We start from the raw sequence: 18,947 nt of genomic DNA, 5'->3' as shown, positions 1-18,947 counted from the left end.
AAAATACAAATATTGTGGAGAGATTTCTGTTGGCTTTAGCTTTTATCAAAGCTTGTTTATCCAATAAAAATGTTGGGGACAAATTTGAATTGACAGTATTTAAAGGTTGTATTTGTACTTGCAGGCTCAATATACAACTAACTACACACAACACAACTCTCCTTCAATGCTGTCTGAGACTGACACAATTAAGAGTGCCATTTTTTAGAAGTACACGTATGGAAAATTCTGCAAAAGTCTTTACTTGCAACAGCATGAGCTCTTATACACCACCCTAAAGAAGTCAAATGGGCCAGTGCCATGTTCTTTTCACATGTGGGACCTATTTCTCCGCGCACACACACACACACACACACAGGATGCAGAGTGTGAACAGTCTGAGCTCGTGTACAGCAGTGGAACTCAATGGAAAGCGACTTGGAACAGTCCCAGGGCCAAAGCGGCCTGTGAGCAGAATGAGACCCCATGGCAGGGATCCACCCGGTGCTTTTCTGGCCAGGGCGGCCATGGCCCAGCTAACAGGACTGGGGCCTCTGCTGCCAGGGCTTTGGGGACGTGCACGTGGGTCCCTGCCCCGAGGCGCTCACAGCCCGGAGCGAGGGGCGGGCGGGGGCCAGGCTGCAGGACCCTGGTGGGGCAGCCGGGGGGGCTATTTTGGTTTGCTGTTTCTGCTGGATTTGGGGGGTATTTACAGGCCTGCCCCTCCCCCTCTCACTGCCCCGCCCCGCCCCCTTCCACCTGCTCCTTCCCTCTGGCCTCCCCTCCCCCCTCTTGGCGCCTTTTCCTTCCCGCCACGTCTTGAGTCTCCCCGGCTATTCTGACGGGGAGGGGGAAAGGCCGCCCCCGCGGCTGATTGGCTGCGATCGCGTTTGTGGGCGTGGCGGGCCGCCCTAAGCCCCGCCCCCGGCTACCCCGCCCCGCCCCCGTACTCCAGGCGGCGGGAGCCGGGGGAGCCGGCGCCACACGCAGCCCGGCCCCGAGCGCAGCAGCCTCGCCGCGCTGCCCCCCGCCGCCCCCCCGCGCTCCCGCCCCGCTGGCGCCCGGCTCGGCCCCGGCCCCGCTCCCGCCGCAGGGGGACGGGGCGGGGATGCTGCTCTCCAAGATCAACTCGCTGGCCCAGCTGCGCTCCGGGCCCGGCGGGGAGCTGCACCCGGCCAAGCTGCAGCCAGGTGAGCCCGGCCGGCCCTCCCGGAGCGGGGCCGGGCTGGGTGTGGGGGGGTCTGGGTCTGGCGGGGGGCCGGGCTGGGTGTGTGTGTGTGTGGGGTCTCGAGGGGGGGCCGGGCGGGGGTGTGTGTGGGGGGGGGTCTGGAGGGGGGGCCGGGCGGGGGTGTGGGGGGGGGGGTCTGGAGGGGGGGCCGGGCGGGGGTGTGTGTGGGGGGGGGTCTGGAGGGGGGGCCGGGCGGGGGTGTGTGTGTGGGGGGTCTGGAGGGGGGGCCGGGCGGGGGTGTGTGGGGGGGGGGTCTGGCGGGGGGCCGGGCGGGGGTGTGTGGGGGGGTCTGGAGGGGGGGCCGGGCGGGGGTGTGTGGGGGGGTCTGGAGGGGGGGCCGGGCGGGGGTGTGTGGGGGGGGTCTGGAGGGGGGGCCGGGCGGGGGTGTGTGTGGGGGGGGTCTGGAGGGGGGGCCGGGCGGGGGTGTGTGTGTGGGGGGGTCTGGAGGGGGGGCCGGGCGGGGGTGTGTGGGGGGGGCCGGGCTGGGTGGGGTGGGGTCTGGCGGGCGGGGGGCACGGTTTGGCACGTTAGCCTTGTCTTTGGGGGTGCAGCTGGCCCTGACCCTGGTCTCTGCCCGCAGGGAAGGAGAAGGAGCCCCTGGAGAAGCTGTATCAGGTGGGCCCGCTCCTGGGCAGCGGGGGCTTTGGGTCCGTCTATTCGGGCACCCGCCTGTCGGACAGCGCCCCGGTGAGTCGAGCCTGCCCACTTCCATCTCCTCTCCCCGCTTTGCCCTGGCACAGCCACCATCTTGCCTCCCCTCTTGGGGTTGCCTTTCTCCAGGCTGATGGCCTGTCTGGTTCTGTTTGTCTCCCAGGTCGCTATCAAGCACGTGGCCCGGGACCGGATCTCTGACTGGGGGGAGCTGGTAAGTGTCAGGAGCTGGGGCTCTGCGCGCCCCGTGGGGCTCAGCTGGGGGGTGGCCTCTGCGGGCCAAGTCGCCTGCCTCTGACGGAGATCTCCCTTCTCTGCAGCCTGGCGGGAGCAGAGTACCCATGGAGATCCTGCTCCTCAAGAAGGTGGGCTCTGGCTTCCGGGGGGTCATTCGGCTCTTGGACTGGTTTGAGAGACCAGACAGCTTCATCCTGGTTTTGGAGCGGCCAGACCCAGTGCAGGACCTGTTTGATTTCATCACGGAGCGGGGGGCCCTCCCGGAGGAGCTGGCCCGCAGCTTTTTCCGCCAGGTTCTGGAGGCTGTTCGGCACTGTCAAAGCTGTGGGGTGTTGCACCGGGATATCAAGGACGAGAACATCCTGATTGATCTGAACAGCGGGGAACTGAAACTGATAGATTTTGGGTCTGGAGCATTGCTCAAGGACACAGTGTACACTGATTTTGATGGTGAGTAGCTATTTCCATCTGCCTCTTTTATCTGCGTAGGGAGGAAAGCCAGGGAAATTCCCCCTTGAAATGGGTTATTCTCTGCCTGTAAATGCTCCGTAACTTCCCAGCCAGGGATTGTCTTGTTCCTCCCTTCCCTGCCACTGCCTAAATATACTGTTGTTTGAGCTGCAGCTTTGATGCTATTGGGGTTTTCCTCCTTGCCTTGAATCCAAAAAGCTTTTCAGAAACGTGTGCCCCTCTCTTGGGGATAACCCCAGATGCTGCGCCGGCACACAGGGATTGGTGGTGGCGGCAGAAATTGGGTGTGAGCTCACAAGCTCTCTGGATTGAGTCTCTGTGAGCAATGTAGAGAAAGTTGGGCCCTGGTTCCAGTGGATTTGTTTTCTCTAGATCTGTCTCTCCTGTACATTTCAGCAGGGATCTGGCTGGGACTCGGCTGCCTCCCCTCCGAGATGGGGAAAGATTGAGTTAAACCTGTCTGCAGCCATGGCTGCTCAGATGCTGGCGCCTAGCCTCATCTGCCAGCTGGGTGCAGGGGAGGTGGCATGTCCCCCCTTAGGGTAAAGAGGGCTCTTGTGGGGATGGCTGGACTTAAGTGCAGGGAGGGGTCGAGAGAAGAAGCTGCTGCCACTGCCGCCATCTCTCTAAATTATTCATTTCATTGGAAAGTTGCATTTCGTCACGGGATGCATGTTGTGAAATCGGATCTGCGGGAGATCTGCTTACAGCTGGCGCCCTTTCCTCTGCTGCCGAAAGATCTTTGGGGAGGGGGCAGCTGCACGGGGGAGGAGGAGGGTTTGACCTTGGAGCAGGGGGGCAGGAATCTGCTTGGGGGACAAATAAACAAAGCTGCCTGTGCACATCCTACCCCCTTGAAAGGCACATTCAGTGTCGGGCCGTTGACTTTCAAAAAACCCTCCCTGCTTGCTGTTCAGGGCTGGTTTTGCTTCTGCCTTGCCCAAAGGCGGAGGAGGGGGGAAGGGGACAAGCTGCATTTTTTGTTTTTAATGTAACGGTTAATGACAAGGGATGGGTGGCCCTCCTCTTGGGTGGCTGTTCCCGAGCTGGCAGTGCCCCCTGGTGGGCCATCAGCTCTCTTTTTACAACCCAAAGTTTGTAAACAAGAGTCACGTGGCCAGAAACCAGACTAGCAGCTCTGACCTCAGTCTCCTCTTCCTGCCAGAAGGGAAGAGATCAAATACAACAAAGGCCAAGGGCGTAAGCATCTGCAGAGGCCAAAAGCAGGGTGGAATCGGCATTCCAGAGACAATTATCCCATGCACAAGTGTACTAACCATGCTCATGCCCAGGCAAACCACTCCCTGGCTGTTGTACAACTAACCTTTAGCCACAGCTTTGGCATGGGCTTGCTTTATACCCGGCTGACTCCACAGTAGTTAGTGCCAAAAAAGGGGTCAGCTCTTTGGCTTACTCAGGGAAACCTTTAGGTGGAGAAAGGACGATAAGGTTATCTGGGCTCCTCGTAGTACAGTAGACGAGGTCTCAGCCCCTCACCAAATGCTTCATGGACTGAAGCATTTGCAAGCTGCCCCTCTACCTCAGTGAGAAATGGTGAATTTGAAAGACGCAGTCAGGATAAGTGGCCTTAAGAAACCTGTTACTTATCGCCGCTTGTATTGCAGCTGGAAACCGGTTTACTTGCACTCCCTAGGTTCTGCTTCACTTACAGTTTGTACCCTAGCGCTACACTGCAACTGCTATACCTGCTGGGGGATTAAATCCTAATCAAACTGGGCTGAAAGTGAAACAATATTAAGATATCGCAACCTGCATTGGAGGCTGAAGTGCTTGGCTCGGTCTCTTAAAACCACCCTGGTAACACCTGAAAGAAGTAATTAGCAGATTGCTCTTTTGGCTAACAGTGATCCTTGAATCTTCCCTGCAGGGACAAGAGTGTACAGCCCCCCAGAGTGGATCCGCTATCACAGATACCATGGCAGGTCGGCAGCTGTCTGGTCTCTGGGGGTCCTGCTCTATGACATGGTCTGTGGGGATATCCCTTTTGAACATGACGAGGAGATCATTAGGGGCCAGGTCTACTTCCGACAGAGGGTCTCTTCAGGTGAGCACGCTCTTCTTGCCTCACGGCTCCGAACCTGAATGCAGCGCTGGCAAAGGGAGAATGCCAGAGAGGTGCCTTCCCATCCTTTCATGCGACCAGTCAGACGTGCAAGTCTATGGTCTGCTGGTCCCTTTTTGCCTTAAGCTCCATGGCTCAATGAGCTGTTCGGAGTTATTGAATCCCAGCAAAGTGCTTGGGGTCCCGCTGTTTCTCTGCCTTAGATGGCTGCTTCAGAGCTCACTGCTGTAGTTCATTTCGACACTTGACTCTTGGTGGGGTCTTTAATGTGGCTGCTGCAGCTGGCAGCGGGAGCAGGCTTACAGAATCCTGAACTGAACAGCTCACTGCGGGGGAGGGAAAGGTGATTGGTTTTGCTGTTAGCCTGCCTGTGAATGACAGGAGGGTGGGTTGCTCACAGCTTTGCTTTGCAACTGTGCTTCCTTGTGTATCTTCAGTCTCCTTCCAAAGATGGGAGGCGGTTCACATACCAGGTAGGGGAGTCACACAAACCACACCTAGCCACAGCCATGGTAATCTGTCCTGTGAAGCAAGGTGGGCAGGTCCCAAAGCAGACTTGCAGTGGGTAAATAGGGAGGCTTGTCGACTTTAGACCCTGCTCAGCAACACTGACTGATTCACCAACTGCTCCTCTCTCTCCCCAGAGTGCCAGCATCTCGTTAAATGGTGCCTGGCCTTGAGGCCGTCTGACAGGCCGTCTTTTGAAGACATTCTAAATCATTCTTGGATGCAAGACGTCCTCTTGCCACAGAAAACAGCAGAGATCCACCTGCACAGTCTCATTCGGGAGTCTGGCAAATAGCAGCTCCTCTCATCCCTTGTGTAAGACAACTCTCACCAGTGACTGTCTGCCTGTTGCATGGGAACATTCATCTCTCACCCAGAGCTCAGCTACCTGGAGAATCTTCTGAGAGGCTGGAGGTTGTCATCCATCCCAGGCAGACTGGCCTTGGATGCATTTGGTCCTGCTTTACTTGATGTCTCGCCAGTAGACTTCTTGGATGTCTTCTGGGCACATCCATTAGAGTCCTTGACCCGCTGAGTCCTGGAATATGAACTGAGCAAGGACCAGAGAATTAGCAAGAAGGTTTTGCTTGGGAAGACTGGCTGTGGAGGGGGAGGGGAGGTACTGATTGGAATGGCTGTCTTGTCACTGTGTCACCGTGTCCGGAGTGCCTTCAGTTGCCATCAGGGCTGTGCTGGGGGAAATACTTGAATCTTCCTATGCCGCTGCTTCTCCAAGATTCACCTGGGTTTATTTTATCCCCCTTCTTAAGGAACAGGTCAGGCAGCCATGGGTGATGCTGACACACCCAGGCTAGTTGTTTCTGAGGTATGCTGTCTAGCTGGAACTTTCCTTCCTTGGCTCTCTGCTTTGAGCCTTGGAAGCTGAGGCGTCCTCACAGATGCACAAACAATGCAACCCCATAGAGCTGTAAATGTGTACAGAATTATACAGGAATGAAGCTCGGTGTACAGAGGATTGTAGTACAGTTTTTACTTTTTTGTTTGGTTTTTAACTTATTTTCAGGGTTTTTTGTTGTTTTTTTTTTTTTTTTTTAAAGGAAAATCTGTAGCCTGTAGGATAACTTATTTATTTATTTATGAATCCTATGGGTTCCACGCCCATGCCTGGCTTCCACAGCTGCAGATCTGGTTTCCAGTTGGGGGTACCCCCAGACTGCACTGCCTGCTTAGAATGTTCTGTGTGGAGTGGCCGACTGCTCCCTGCTGTCTAGTTCCACACATGCCGGGTATTTGGCTGGGGTGGGGGCCGCCATGTGTGCATGTGTATATAGCATGGGTCTAGCCACGCTGTCAGGGAGGGGACCCTGCACTTCAGCACTGTCAAGCCTGTAGATGTAATCAGTGTGTAGTCTGCTGGTTTTGTTAATAGTTAATATTGTACAGGGGAGTTCAGAAATCCTATTTTTTTTATACCTGCAGTTTTAAATAAAAATGAATCACTTGCTTTACCCTGAAACCTCTTCTCTTTTGGGTGCAGTAAAGCTACCACTCTCCTAGTGTAGAGAAGTGGTGCTGTCAGACTCAGGACCCTTCCGAATGTGGCCAAAGCCAGCGGCTCGCGGAGCAGGAGAGGAGTAAGCTACCGCTAGAGCTAGCACCCCAAGCCACAAAGCTCACATCCATGTGTCTTCAAGGCTGAGTTACTCGGGCAGCATTTCGGTTCAACCCATTAAAGGGGCTGGCTGTTAGTGATGGATCTGAACTTCTGGGCTATCCATGTCGAGCGCCCTGGTTCTGGCCAGCTCTGGGAGCCCTCTTCACTGAACTGAGATCGGTGGCATACGACAGAGGCCTAGAGCATCTCGTCCCCTTGATATGATACAGTTTCCATTTGTGCCTCACGTGGGGTGTGGCTAAGCAGGCAAACACCAGAGCTGTGCTGATAATGGATGCTGATCATCTGCGTCAGGGCTCATTGTGTTTCAGTAGCAGACCATGTGTGGCGGGCTCTGGAGGCCCTACTACACATCTGGGAGGCTGATTAAAGAGAGAATGGAGGACTCAGCAGTCAGGGACGCTCATGGATATGGCCCTAAATTCAGTGGCTTTGAGCCAGGATGGGCAGGGCTGGTGTTTCTGGCTGCACTTTGCCAGAGGCTGGGAATGGGTGACAGGGAGGGATCACTTAGGGAGTGAACAGAACAGGGAATCCCCGTGGGGTACCTGGGATTGGTCACTGGAACAGGGCAGTTTGCTCACGGCGCTGGTGTGCAAGCGTGTGCGGGCTGAGCCAACCGGCCTGTAGCAGCGCTGTGATTGGCTGAAGGTCAGCGCCTGGCTCTCGCAGTCTGTGCTATGCAGTCAGCATCCATCTCCCTGCATGAGCCCTGGCTTTACGTGTCCCCCTTTAGTAACACCGGGAGGGAAACAACGATGTGGACAGAAAGGAGTCACCTGGCAACCCTGCGTGTGAGCAACGGTAAATGGGATGTCTCACGGGCCACGCGTAGAATCCCACACACCTCACCGTGCCACCACTGCTCTAGGCTTTCCATTCCTTCACTGCCCCATGCTCACTGCGCCTTCGGCCGGGTCACTTCCTGCTCTGGTTCCCCATCTGCAGAGCCCTCTTTGCACAGCCCTTTAGAAGAAAGGGTTAGCTTGTTTTTCAGACACCTCCCGTTGGTTGGTGGGTGGGCTGAACAAGAGAGCTCAGCTCCCTGTCTTCAAAGGCTGGGGGCTACTTAGCTGTGTGGTTGTCGTTTAACCTCAGGCTCTTGTGCTAACCCAAAACACTCTTTAGCACTCCCTGTTTTGAGGAAGTCCATCTCACACATTCAGAGCAGCAGCCACCTCTCTGGCGTGACACAGAGCTGTGTGCAGCTCCGGCCCTGCAGCCAACGGCTCTCTGCTGCAGGCAGGTGCTCTCTCCTTCCCGTAAGCACTGCTCAACTGCTAACTTCACTTCTTAGAAACCTCGCCACAGCCAGGCCAAGTGAGGTCAGAGCGTAAAGCCCTGCAGGGACCAATGCCTCCTCGCTTTGCTCCTCACAGCTCAGTGGGGGGCAGTGCAGCAGTACGGGCAAGCCAGCCGCAGGCACGGAGTACCAAGGAGCGCCTGCAGGGTTCCCTGTAAGCTGTGTGCTGGTGCCGTCGGCAGCAGACAGTCGGATACTGCCCAGCAGAATGCCTGCAGCTAGGTTTGTATTTCTACTGGTGGGGCACATTCGCGCAGGCCTTCATGCATCCATGGATGGAAAAGACTGGAGGGAACATTGGAGCACCTGGTCTAATTCAGCCCTTTGTCAGGTCGGCATAATGCTCGTTGAGGTCAAAGATCCTAGGTCAGGAAAACATTTGAATGTGTGCTGAAGCCCCAGGAGTCAATGGCACCGGTGTGGGTGTGTTTACACGGCCGCTGGGAGTGCCCTGGAAAATAACAGGGTGGAGCTCTTGGTCCTGGGGGGAGGCTGCACGAGCCGTACGATCTCAGGCCCACCCAGCAGAATGGACTTGAGCTTAAGTGTTAGCCCCAGCCTCCGCCGGTGCCAGTCCTGCCCCCACGTGCACTGGGATGGATTTTCTGGAAGCTGGGCTCTTCTTTGCTGGATCTCAAATCTTGGTCAGGCAGCTAGGAGGAGGAATGTCAATAGCCCAGACTGGCAACAAAATGTACCGGTGCCATCTGTGCACTCCTGGGCTACGCAGGCCCAGAGCTTCCCAGGCGAGGCTACTCCACAAGGCCAGGGTGGCTGCAGTCCAGGCTCGCCCCAGGAGTGCAGCTGCCCTGCGGCGCCTGTGCTCTCCTGCAGGAGGTGCTGCTTCAAAGCCAGCGCTTGCTGGGCGTGAGGGAAGAGTTCTGGCCACCCACGTGAGGAGCTGGTGCAGTGCGTGGGTAGCGTTTGTTTGCTCTTTCGAGGCAACCATGTCAGGTGGATGCCAAGGTCTGTGCTGCTGAGCCTGCTGGAGACCTTGACTGGCAGAAAGTCCACTGGGGGCGGGGCCAAGCAGGCAAAAACAGCCACTGCAGACAGGGAGTGAGCCCGGGAGTGTAGTGTCATCCGCAGGGCTGGCTGAGGACAGGCTGCTTGAACCCATCCTCCCAGCAGCCTCTGCTACCAGGCTCTTCTATTACCCTCATCACAGCCACCCGAGCCAGGCTCCTAAATTAGTGAGGCCTTGCAACACTGAGCACTGTAATGCCTACATACCTTTCAAAATCTGGGCTTTCGCACTTACCACCAGGCTTTTCAGCCATTGATCTTCAAAGGCCTTGTGAATGTACTGTATGGCAATAGCTTTCTCTCCATTTTACAGATGGGAAAGTAGAGCTATGGGAGGGTGACATGACTTGCCCATGGTCATTTGGAGACGCAGTGGCAGAGCTGTGGCAAGGCCCAGTCCTGCTGAATCCCAGGTCCCATGCCCTGCGTGTGGCTCCTTGAGGCAAAAGAAGGCCCTGGGACCACCCTTTTTCAAACACACACACATGACAGGCTTTGCAGTTTATTCAGACTTGAGGTCACAAGTGGAACCTGCAGCAACAGAAATGGAAACACTGACTGACTCCAGGGAGGGAGACTCCACAGGTATGGCCTCTGAGCTCCATCCCTAGGCTACACAAGTTCAATAGGGGCCCAACAGGGCTCTGAGGCCTCCCCTCATAAGCCTTTCCTAACAGTGGAGCCCAGCCTAAACCTGGGCGGTTCTGACACGTTCCTGGAGACCCGCCTCGGCCGGAGGGACATCCGGCCTTGCCCTTTGCTTTCACTGAGCAGCAGGGCGTGCGTGACCACGAAGGAGAGCCAGAAGCAATCCGTGGGGATCCTGGTGCCCAGCCCAAACCACTCCAGTGGGCTGAGGGAAAACCAGGCTTCTTTGGAGATCTGGTACAACAGGGCCACGAGGAGGCAGTTAGTCAGGTCGTAGAAGGTGATCCAGGCGACATAGGCGAACATCCCCATGCAGTGCCGCTTGTGGACTGAGTAGAGGAGCAGGATGCATACTGGGTAGGTCATGACGGCCAGCATGAAGGCCGTATAGTAGCAATACGGCAGCATCTTCCCCATGCTGGTCATGTTGTTGAAGGGCTTGATTTTCTCCATCTCCAACATTGCTCGCTGGAAATGGCCAACCTCAAAGATAAGGTACATGTTAGTCACTAGGATCATGTAGACAGCAGCTACGGTGGCCCCAGCCTTGGGGCTCATGCCACAGAACCCCCCTGGGCACAGGATGATCATGTTTTCTCCACAGGCAACTTGGCTGGCCAAGGAAATGGCAGGATGTGGCAGAGCAGAGAGGCGAGGCAGGAAGGATGCCGGTGAGGCTGGCGTCAGGGATGAGTCCAGCGAGCTCAAGCCTAGATTGGGAAAGAACAGGGTCAGGCTCAGACATTGTGTGAGGAGCCGTCATTGGCACCTACAGAGGAGAGCTGACCAGGGAACTGCGCCACCATATTTACAGCGGGCCACCTGCAAGAGTCCTTCAGCCCTATACGGAGAGTGGGACGGTGTGTCTGGGGCACACACTCGCTCACTGCAACCCCATCTCAGCGAGACTGCCGCTAAACCCACACTTGGCTATGTCCCCTGTGGTCCTATGTGCTCTTCACACATGCAGTCCGGGTGGGGCTCTGAACCAAGGGCAGGCGGTGGGCCTGCCGGCTCTGCAAGGCACCACTGCCAAGGGTGCAGGCGGCTGGTGGCTCCAGTTCCTGGGAACGGATTGCAGTGCTGGGGAGATTCACCTGGATTGTATTTGCGGACTGACTAATGACGTTGGGCGCCTAAGCCCTAGGGTCGGCCTCTGGATTATTTTCATCTCAATAATGCCGAGTCTATCCATCCCACAGCTGGTGGCACCCACTAAGGGGATCTGGGCTCTAGACCCACCTCTACCACTGGCCTGCTGGGCAATCTTGGACAAGTCATGGCCTGCTCAGGGCCTCAGTCTCCTGGAGTGTAAAATGGGAATAAGGATTCTGGGCCCTCCCTTCTCAAGCACTTTGAGAACTGCAGAGGGAAGGTGCTAAATCCGAGTGAGGAGTTCTCCTATAATCGGTTGGTTGCTGCAATGTGTCCACTCAGCTCTCGATTCCAGGCCTCCTGAGCCAGCTCTGCTGCCTCAGGGCAGTTGGAGAAGAGCTTTGCAGAGCAAAGCAAATGAAGAAACAAGGGGGAAAGCCAAGCCTGCAGGCTCTCTCCTGGGAGGGGTGAGCTCCTGGCCCTCCTGGAAATCCTCGGACTGCAGTTTCCGAAGACCCAGGGCCAGAGAAACAAGAGCCCGAGGCTTGCCATCTGGGGCAGGCTGCTCAGCACGCAGCAGCTCCCCATTTGCACTATGGCCAGCACCCAGCCTCCAGCAGCCTGGGCCTTGGCCAAGCTAGCCCTGCCAGTAGGTGCCCTTCTGAGGCTTCTAGCTGCAGCTGACAGCCATTCACACGGAACTCAGAGGGGGAAGCCTGGAGCTGTAATCAAGCAACCTCCCATTAGCAGCAATGGAAATTCGCTTGACATCCAAGTAGCCCTTGAGATTTCGTCTCCATCTTCCATGCCTGCCTGGCCGGCCAGGGCTAACTCGCTCCCTTCCAGGGGTCTGACCTCAAGCCTCTTTCAAAGGAGAGTGTCTAGACTGCAATCCCTTCTTTCGAAAAAGTGAGCCGCTTTTTCGAAAGAGGGCACCAGGCAGTCTGGATGCTCTCTTTCAAAAAAGCCCTGTTTGCATTCAACACCTTTTTTTGAAAGAGCACTTTTGGAAGAAGGTGTTCTTCCTCGTGAAATGAGGCTTACCACGGTCGGAAAAACCGCTGCGTTTAATTTGAAAGAACACGGCGGCAGTCTACACGCAGGGGAAGTTTTTTCAAAAAAACCCTGTAGTCTAGACACACCCCAAGAGAGCAAAGGGAGGAGACCTGGTGACTGGAGCCACTGCGCTATCTTGCACCAGCTGGAAGTGATGCCCAGTAACCAGGCCTGACCTTGGAGGCTAAGGGCTGAGACTGTGTGCTAAAGGAATACCGCCTCCAAAGACTCACCTAGAAAGCAAAGGGAGCCTAGGACTTGCCAGATGGGATGAGAACTGAGACCCATCTAGGCCAGGATATTTCTCCTGGGCTGTGTCTACATTGGGCCACTTATTCTGGAAAATCAGCCGCTTTTCCGGAATAAGCTGCGAGCTGTCTGCACTGGCCCTTGAATTTCCGGAAAAGCAATGACGCTCTACTGTACAAAATCAGCCGATATTCCGGAAAAACTATTCTGCTCCCGCTCGGGCATAAGTCCTTATTGCGGAACACTGTTCCGGAAAAGGGCCAGTGTAGACAGCCCAGTAGTCTTTTCCGGAAAAAAGCCCCGATTGCGGAAATGACGATTGGGGCTCTTTTCCGGAAAAGCGCGTCTACATTGGCCACGGACGCTTTTCCGGAAAAAGGGTTTTTCCGGAAAAGCAGCCTGCCAATGTAGACGCTCTTTTTCCGGAAATACTTATAACGAAAACTATTCTGTTTTAAGCATTTCCGGAAATTCATGCCAGTGCAGACACAGCCCAGCAGTGGTCAGGGCCAGATGCTTCAGAGAACGATACAAAGAGAAACCCCAGAAGGTAGAAGTGGGCTTAACCCAGGGACAAACAGAACACACTGGGCCACGTTATTCGATAGAAACCAAACTAACCACCTGTCTAGAGCTACCAAAAGGCGGCTGCTTCCCCCTGCTGGCGAGCAGCCCCTAGGACAAGAGCCCTGGAGAGGACCTGTCTGCATGGCCAAGAGGCCAGTAGTGTCTCCTCAGCCTGCTCTGGCCAGGAATATCCCTGTGAAGAGATTTCGGACCCCACATTACTGCCAGCCCTACAGTCTACACTTCGGGGGTGGTGACTGTATTTGGCTTCTTCCCTTAAAAGAGTCTAAAAAGAATTCAGGGGCCTGCATCATTCAAACTCTCAAACAGCTGCAAACTCATGCACCAGCTCAGGGCTCAGGGCTTTAGATTGTAGGTTCACTGGGGCCGGAATGGCAGTATTGTCATCTCCCCTCATGTAGCAGGAGACGTGCAATACTCGGGGTTTCTCTTCTAGCCCGTGATTTGGTCAGAACGCCAACTTCGGTTTGAAAAAACAATTGAGCCTCGTGGCTGTGGAGTAAAGCTGAGCACCCCTGAAAACCAAGGAGAAGAGCCGTCTTTCTGAATTAAAAACCTCACCATTCTTAAGTCAATGTCAGAATTGCTGAGGCCTGAACTCTTGATTTTGGAACGTGGGGGCTGGCCATTTTGGAACCGTATGTGTGCCGTGCCGCACCTCAGCGACATAAACAAACCAGATGTCAAATAACCCTGAGAGCATGAAAAAAATCAGGCAAAATCTCAATTGCTTTGTACCACTGGGTGTGATTCCAGCTCGCTCAGCTTGGAGAGTTTCACATTCTGCCTCTGGGCCTCAGCCCAAAGCTGCCAGGTTTGGGTGGCAAAGCCTGCCGAGGGATTGTTACAGCCACGTACAAACGGCTTTCCTTGCAACTTAGAAAAAACCTATCAAAATCAGACCTGATAAATTCCCATTCCCCTCCCCACACTCATTGGAGCAACACGTTTGTGGGCCACCTGAGGCTGGCGCAGGAGGGTTCCCCAAACACGTGGAGATCTATGAATGAATTTCTGCTCTGGCAGCCCGTCGGCCGGCGAGCGCTGCCCGCTGCGATCTCCCCGCAGCGCAGCGACAGGCCCCAGGGAGCCCGGTGCGAGGGGCTCGCTCTTACCCGTGCCAGGCGCCCTGTCGCGCAGAGGGGCGGGGAGCCGAGGCCCAGGGCACTGAGCGCCTTGCCCACGGCCGCCGTTTGACTCACCTCGGGGCGAGACGAGCGCCCCGGCTGGGGTCGGCCGGCGGAGGGCCAGGCCCTGCGGGTGCCTGGACCCCACGCGCCCAGCCTTGCTCCGGACGGTCCCAGCAGGGGGCCAGAAGATGGCCGCCGGGGAGCGCTACTGGCAGGAAGTGCTTGCTGAGGGAGGCCAGTGCCTGCGGCGGAAATGAACACAGTCCCGCTGGGGCGCGTTTTATGCCGGAGCCCTGTTTGTCCCGGGCACTTCCACAGCCCCACGAATCACGCACGGACGTGTGCTCTCTCGCACACGCCTTTCCTTAGCTCCTGCGCCGTCTTGGGCCCAGAATCCTTCTCAGTGCAAACCCCGGGCCAGCCTGGCGCCGGATCATGCGGGCCAGAGAGCGCCGCTTGGCCTGGAGGGTTACCCAGCGCCCCGAAGGCAGCGTCTGCCCCAGCATACCCGTCCGGGCCACACACAGCAAGGGGTACCAGTTCCTCCCGCTCGCCCCTCGTCCCCACGGGGAGCCCCCTTGCCGTTCACACCCGTCGTATTCTGGCCCGTCACTCTCCGACCAGTGTTCCCGCCTGCTCTCGGCTGGCCAGCAATGGACCTGGGCCCAGACACATGCCCTCCTGGTGCTGAGGGGGGCAGAGGGCCAGAGGCATCTCTCACACCGGTTCTTTTAATGAGTAGGTTTCAGGGGGTCTGCCAAATAAATCTGGCTTCAGCCCTGGGTGGTGGGGCTCAGGGAGGGAGTGCCACCTCCACCCCCTTGCTCACCTTTGTGGGCCCCCCAGCTTGTAGGGCAGGCTCAGCAGTAAGTTTTGCACTGAGGAAGTAAAACAAAATCAGTATTGTGTTTTTCATGTTGTGCCGGTGTTCCCCTTTTCTTTTGAACATTCTAGGGGCGGGTGGAACTGTTCACAGAATCTGGCTTTTCCTCTATGGGCTGTGCAGAAAAGCCGTTTTTATAGCACAACAGCTGGGGTGGCATCAGACTGGGTGATCTACTGGTCCCCTCTGGCCTTAAACTCTATAGTAGCATGAAACTCGGATCCTTTCTGTTCTCCTAGGACCAAGGAGACAGCACGTGGGCCCCTCTTTGCCCTGCCTCAGAGGGGCTGTTCTTGCTGCAGCTGGGAGCCATTCGCTTGGTGTTAAGTTCCTTCCCCAGCTCGGCCTGGGCACAGGACGGGGAACCGATTCTTATCCCCTCTCTTTCACTCTTGTTCAGAATCGAAAGTTGGCCTTTGTCTTTGGCGCGCTTCCAGCCAGAGTCTCCTGCTAGCACCTGGGGAGAAGAAAAGAGACACCCTGTAAGAAGCATAATGTGCAGTTATAAAAGTGGCCTGGCTTCTTATCAAGGGTAGACTCGTGCTGCCCTCTGGCGTTGGCATCTCCCATTTGGGCATTGAAACGCCACCAGGTTTTCATGGGCTCAGTGCTTGGCTCTTCTGAAAAATCTGACCCCAGTGAGGGCTCCTGACTGCTAGAAAATCTGGTCATAAGAATCCTGGTCTAACACCTCCTCCCCTCCCTTGAATGTCAAAGGGAAACTGGGCATAACCAAGTCACACTCAGGCAGAGCGGGTAAACGATGCAAGCAAATCAACCTGCTAGCTGTTCATCCTGACTTTATGCTCACTTAGTCCTGGGGTAATTGCCTGCACATGATGCAGGGCAATGGCAAATCAGACCCATTCCCTTCTCAAATTGCTGCTCAACTAATAACATTTTGCCAATCTAGAGCACTTTCTGAGGTCCTCGGAGCACTTTGGAGAGTACTGAAGGAACCCTCTGCTCTTCTGAGGGCATGCGTCATGAGCCTCACTTTACACATGGGGAAACTGAGGCACGAAGCAGGGTGGTGATTTGTTGACAGTCAGAAGGGCAGGTTGACACTTGAGTTGTTCACCTTGAATAAATGAATTGCTAATTAACTCAAGGCAGTTACTGTGTGTCTGCACAGACTTGCTGGGATGCTCCCCAAATGCCTGTTCCAGAATTGCTAACGTTTCTTTACCTCAGAGTTTGTCTGTAGCCCGTAACAATAGTTTAGGACAGTGCTACACAGACCTTGATGACCTAAGAGCCAAATTAGCAATCAACAGTACCCAAAAGAGCCACAGGAATATGAATGACAGGGAAATATTTAGCTTATAAAACTTTTTAATTAATTTGCTGTTAGACTATATAATTTATAATTATACTTAGTAATTTAGTGCAATCTGATAACAATTCATTAATAACACAGTAAAACACAGCACCGTGATTGGTTAATCATTAAATCACGTAGTCTTTTAACATCCTGTGCTGCACAGAGCCCCAGGAGATGCATTGAAGAGCCAGTCTCAGGCCTGGTCCACCCTGGGAGTGCTCAGACTGGCTCTCTGCAAAAGCCCTAGCTACCTCAACTGAGTCCAAAGAGCAAACTTGGGGGCAGGCCAGTGCACAGAGAAGCCAGGAGTCCCCGCATCCAGCTCTTTGTGTTAGTGGCCAAACCACCCCCTTTCATTTATTTACAAAACAAGGTAGGAGAAATAAACCTGGTCCAGATTTTCAAAAGTGGCCACCGTGGGAGACTTTCTGAGGATCTGAGCTCCCGTGAGGGGACTGAGTCATTAAACCTCGTTTGACAGGGTCTGTCTCCAAAGGAGCTCAGCTTCCATTTAGACGCCCAAAGGCAGTGGCCATGGTTCTGAAAGGGAGCAGTGAATTGCTGAGCACATCTGTAGCTTTGTCCATCTCCTTAGAATTTTGGCACCAGTTTGGGTGCTGAGATCTTGAAATGTTGATGAATAATGCAGCTAGGCCAGGGGCAGAGTTAAGGGTACCTGTGAAACAGTCACTTTGGCATGCCCTGACATTGGGTGCCTTGCCTTGCAATGTTTATCTGACACAGAAATTGTCATGCAATATTTAAGGCGTGTGGAGGTGTGCGTGCGTGCATGTGTGTGTTCCAAAGGCCTTAGAAAAGAAAGATGGTCTGGTGGCCAGGGCACTAGTCTAGAAATTGGCCTCTTATGAGGTTCCAGTTAGCAGGCCTGGCTGGCAATTGCTGTATCCCTGCTGGAGGCAGCCAGAGCCATGTAAGAACTGCCAGGGTAAAGTCAGCAGCCCAGCAAGCTGGTTAGTATAAGCACCAGAGTTATTGACTTGAGTCCCACGACTTGAACTCGAGTCCGACTTAAGTCGCCGAGGTGACTCGACTTGAGACTTGACTCAGGTTCATTGTTTGTGACTTGAGACTTGCTAATTTTGTTAACTCGACTTGGTGAAAAAATTGTCCGAAAATGCCGACATCAACGGCTTGTACAAAAGTGACTTGACATTTTTTAAATTAAGACTTGAGACTCGACTTGGGACTTGACTCAAAAGTGACTTTAGGGACACGAGACTCGACTAGAGACTTGAACTGTAGTGACGTGAGACTCGACTTGGACTTGACAATGACACCTTGAAGACAACACTGATAAGCGCTGTACGTCTGTACCTACTGACAGGTTTTATGCTGCTGCCCTTTGCTGTGATGTCTGAGAACCTTCTAACTAAAAATGATAGGGTGACCCTATCATCCCTAGTAATCATCCCAGATAAACTATCTGGCACTTTGTCCTTTTCGGAGTTAAAATCTCTGCTTGGCAGAGCGGGCCAGGTTCGGGGGGCAGTGGTTAGATTGTGTTTGTTGATTTGGTTTGATAGTTACTGATCTGGGACATCTGCAATGGGAAGAAAGTCTGTATATTCTGGACCTTGTTGTTATAAACTTGAAAATTAGGTTTTATTTGGTACTGGGTCTGCATGCCACAATTGCAGCTTGCTTAGTTTCCTGTTTGTGCTGTCTTGGTCATTTGGTTGCCAAGACAAAATTGTTATTAAACATGAATTGTTTTTAAACATATAAGAAATAATTACAACAAATGCTCCTGAAATAGACTGATTTTTACATTAGTTGTTTTTTAATTTTTTTCAGTTACAGACTAACAAGGCAACCTCTCTGTGATTTTTATATTTTTATTCTTCAAATAATCCAAGAGCTTCTAGGGAGCTAAGCAACCCCCACTGAAAGTTGCCCCTTCACCACTGAAATCTGAAATGGCATTACTACTTTCTGTGAGTTCCTTGTTAATAAGGATTATAATTACTTATTGTTTGTATCCAGTAGCATGGTTCAATAAGACAATGGAAAAGTTACCAATTTAGAGAAATTGTATAACATTTCAGTAAGGAGAGAGAAATATCTGTAGATCTAATTGTCATGCATACCCATCTCTCTTACCTATGTTTCAATTTGCCCATGGGTGGTATGTACTGTGTTCATCACCAGGCTAACTAAGTGCCTTATAAGTGTTATAATTTTCCTTGTGTGATTCCATCCCACTTGCATGAGCAAAATAAGATTGTTTTAAAAGTGTGAGCAAATCAAGATGGATTTCCACCCTAATTCCAAGAGGCACAGGTTCAGATTGGGACTGGGAGCTCTGTTTTGATGCAGTCCAGGATTAGACCCTAAACTACTCAGGTAGAAGTCTTTGAAACATCTAAAATAGAATGAAGTTGCAGGACTTTGTGATGTGAATAGAAAAAGTGGTTTTTTCACACTCAGCCTGAAGTACCAGAAATGTAACTTACAGCCAAACAAGCTGTCACTGGAGGGAGCAGGGAGGTTTGAGGACTCCCAATGGAAAGTTTGGGGAAATGACATTTAACTGAAAAGGGAGATGAGATGGAAGCTCCAACTCTAGGGGAGCCCAGCCACTGCACAACCCCTCTCCCTCTTTCAGTGCAAAGTGTTTAACCCCACACGACCCCTCCTCCCCAGTGCAGCTGGTTTAACCCTCTCCACCTGTCCTTCCACAGTGAAGTGGTTTAACCCATTCCCAAGCAATGCAGACCCCCTCCACCCCGCCTCCCTGGGGCACATGGTTTAACCCTCTCCTCCCCAATGCAGACGGTGTAACTCCCTCCAAGCGCAAATGGCTTAATCCCCTCTGTCCCTCCTCCCCAGGGC

At 54.0% G+C, this 18,947-nt stretch overlaps 2 protein-coding genes across 4 annotated transcripts; one reads left to right on the top strand and one right to left on the bottom strand.

The window, feature by feature from the left end:
• Positions 1-943: 943 nt before the first annotated feature.
• On the top strand, positions 944-6,633 carry PIM1 (Pim-1 proto-oncogene, serine/threonine kinase). The gene is made up of 6 exons (XM_075910009.1): positions 944-1,169; positions 1,788-1,894; positions 2,022-2,072; positions 2,179-2,545; positions 4,455-4,631; positions 5,294-6,633. The coding sequence occupies exons 1-6, from the start codon at positions 1,088-1,090 to the stop codon at positions 5,449-5,451; spliced, it is 942 nt and encodes a 313-aa protein (XP_075766124.1). The 5' UTR covers positions 944-1,087; the 3' UTR covers positions 5,452-6,633.
• Positions 6,634-9,778: 3,145 nt separating this feature from the next.
• On the bottom strand, positions 9,779-15,238 carry TMEM217 (transmembrane protein 217). 3 transcript variants are annotated; one of them, XM_075910010.1, is made up of 2 exons: positions 14,717-15,238; positions 9,779-10,479 (listed from the first exon to the last, which is right to left on the bottom strand). In XM_075910010.1, the coding sequence occupies exon 2, from the start codon at positions 10,358-10,360 to the stop codon at positions 9,779-9,781; it is 582 nt and encodes a 193-aa protein (XP_075766125.1). In that variant the 5' UTR covers positions 10,361-10,479; positions 14,717-15,238. The 3 variants fall into 3 exon arrangements, with proteins under 3 accessions (XP_075766125.1, XP_025033565.1, XP_006135797.1); XM_025177780.2 differs by lacking the exon at positions 14,717-15,238 and adding an exon at positions 13,873-14,444; XM_006135735.4 differs by lacking the exon at positions 14,717-15,238 and adding an exon at positions 13,960-14,444.
• Between the last annotated feature and the right edge of the window lie 3,709 nt (positions 15,239-18,947).

This window comes from Pelodiscus sinensis, chromosome 27 (genome assembly GCF_049634645.1).
Source record: "Pelodiscus sinensis isolate JC-2024 chromosome 27, ASM4963464v1, whole genome shotgun sequence".
NCBI lineage: Eukaryota > Metazoa > Chordata > Testudines > Trionychidae > Pelodiscus > Pelodiscus sinensis.
Note: the sequence above shows the minus strand (reverse complement) of the source record. Positions and strands in the feature narration are given on the sequence as shown.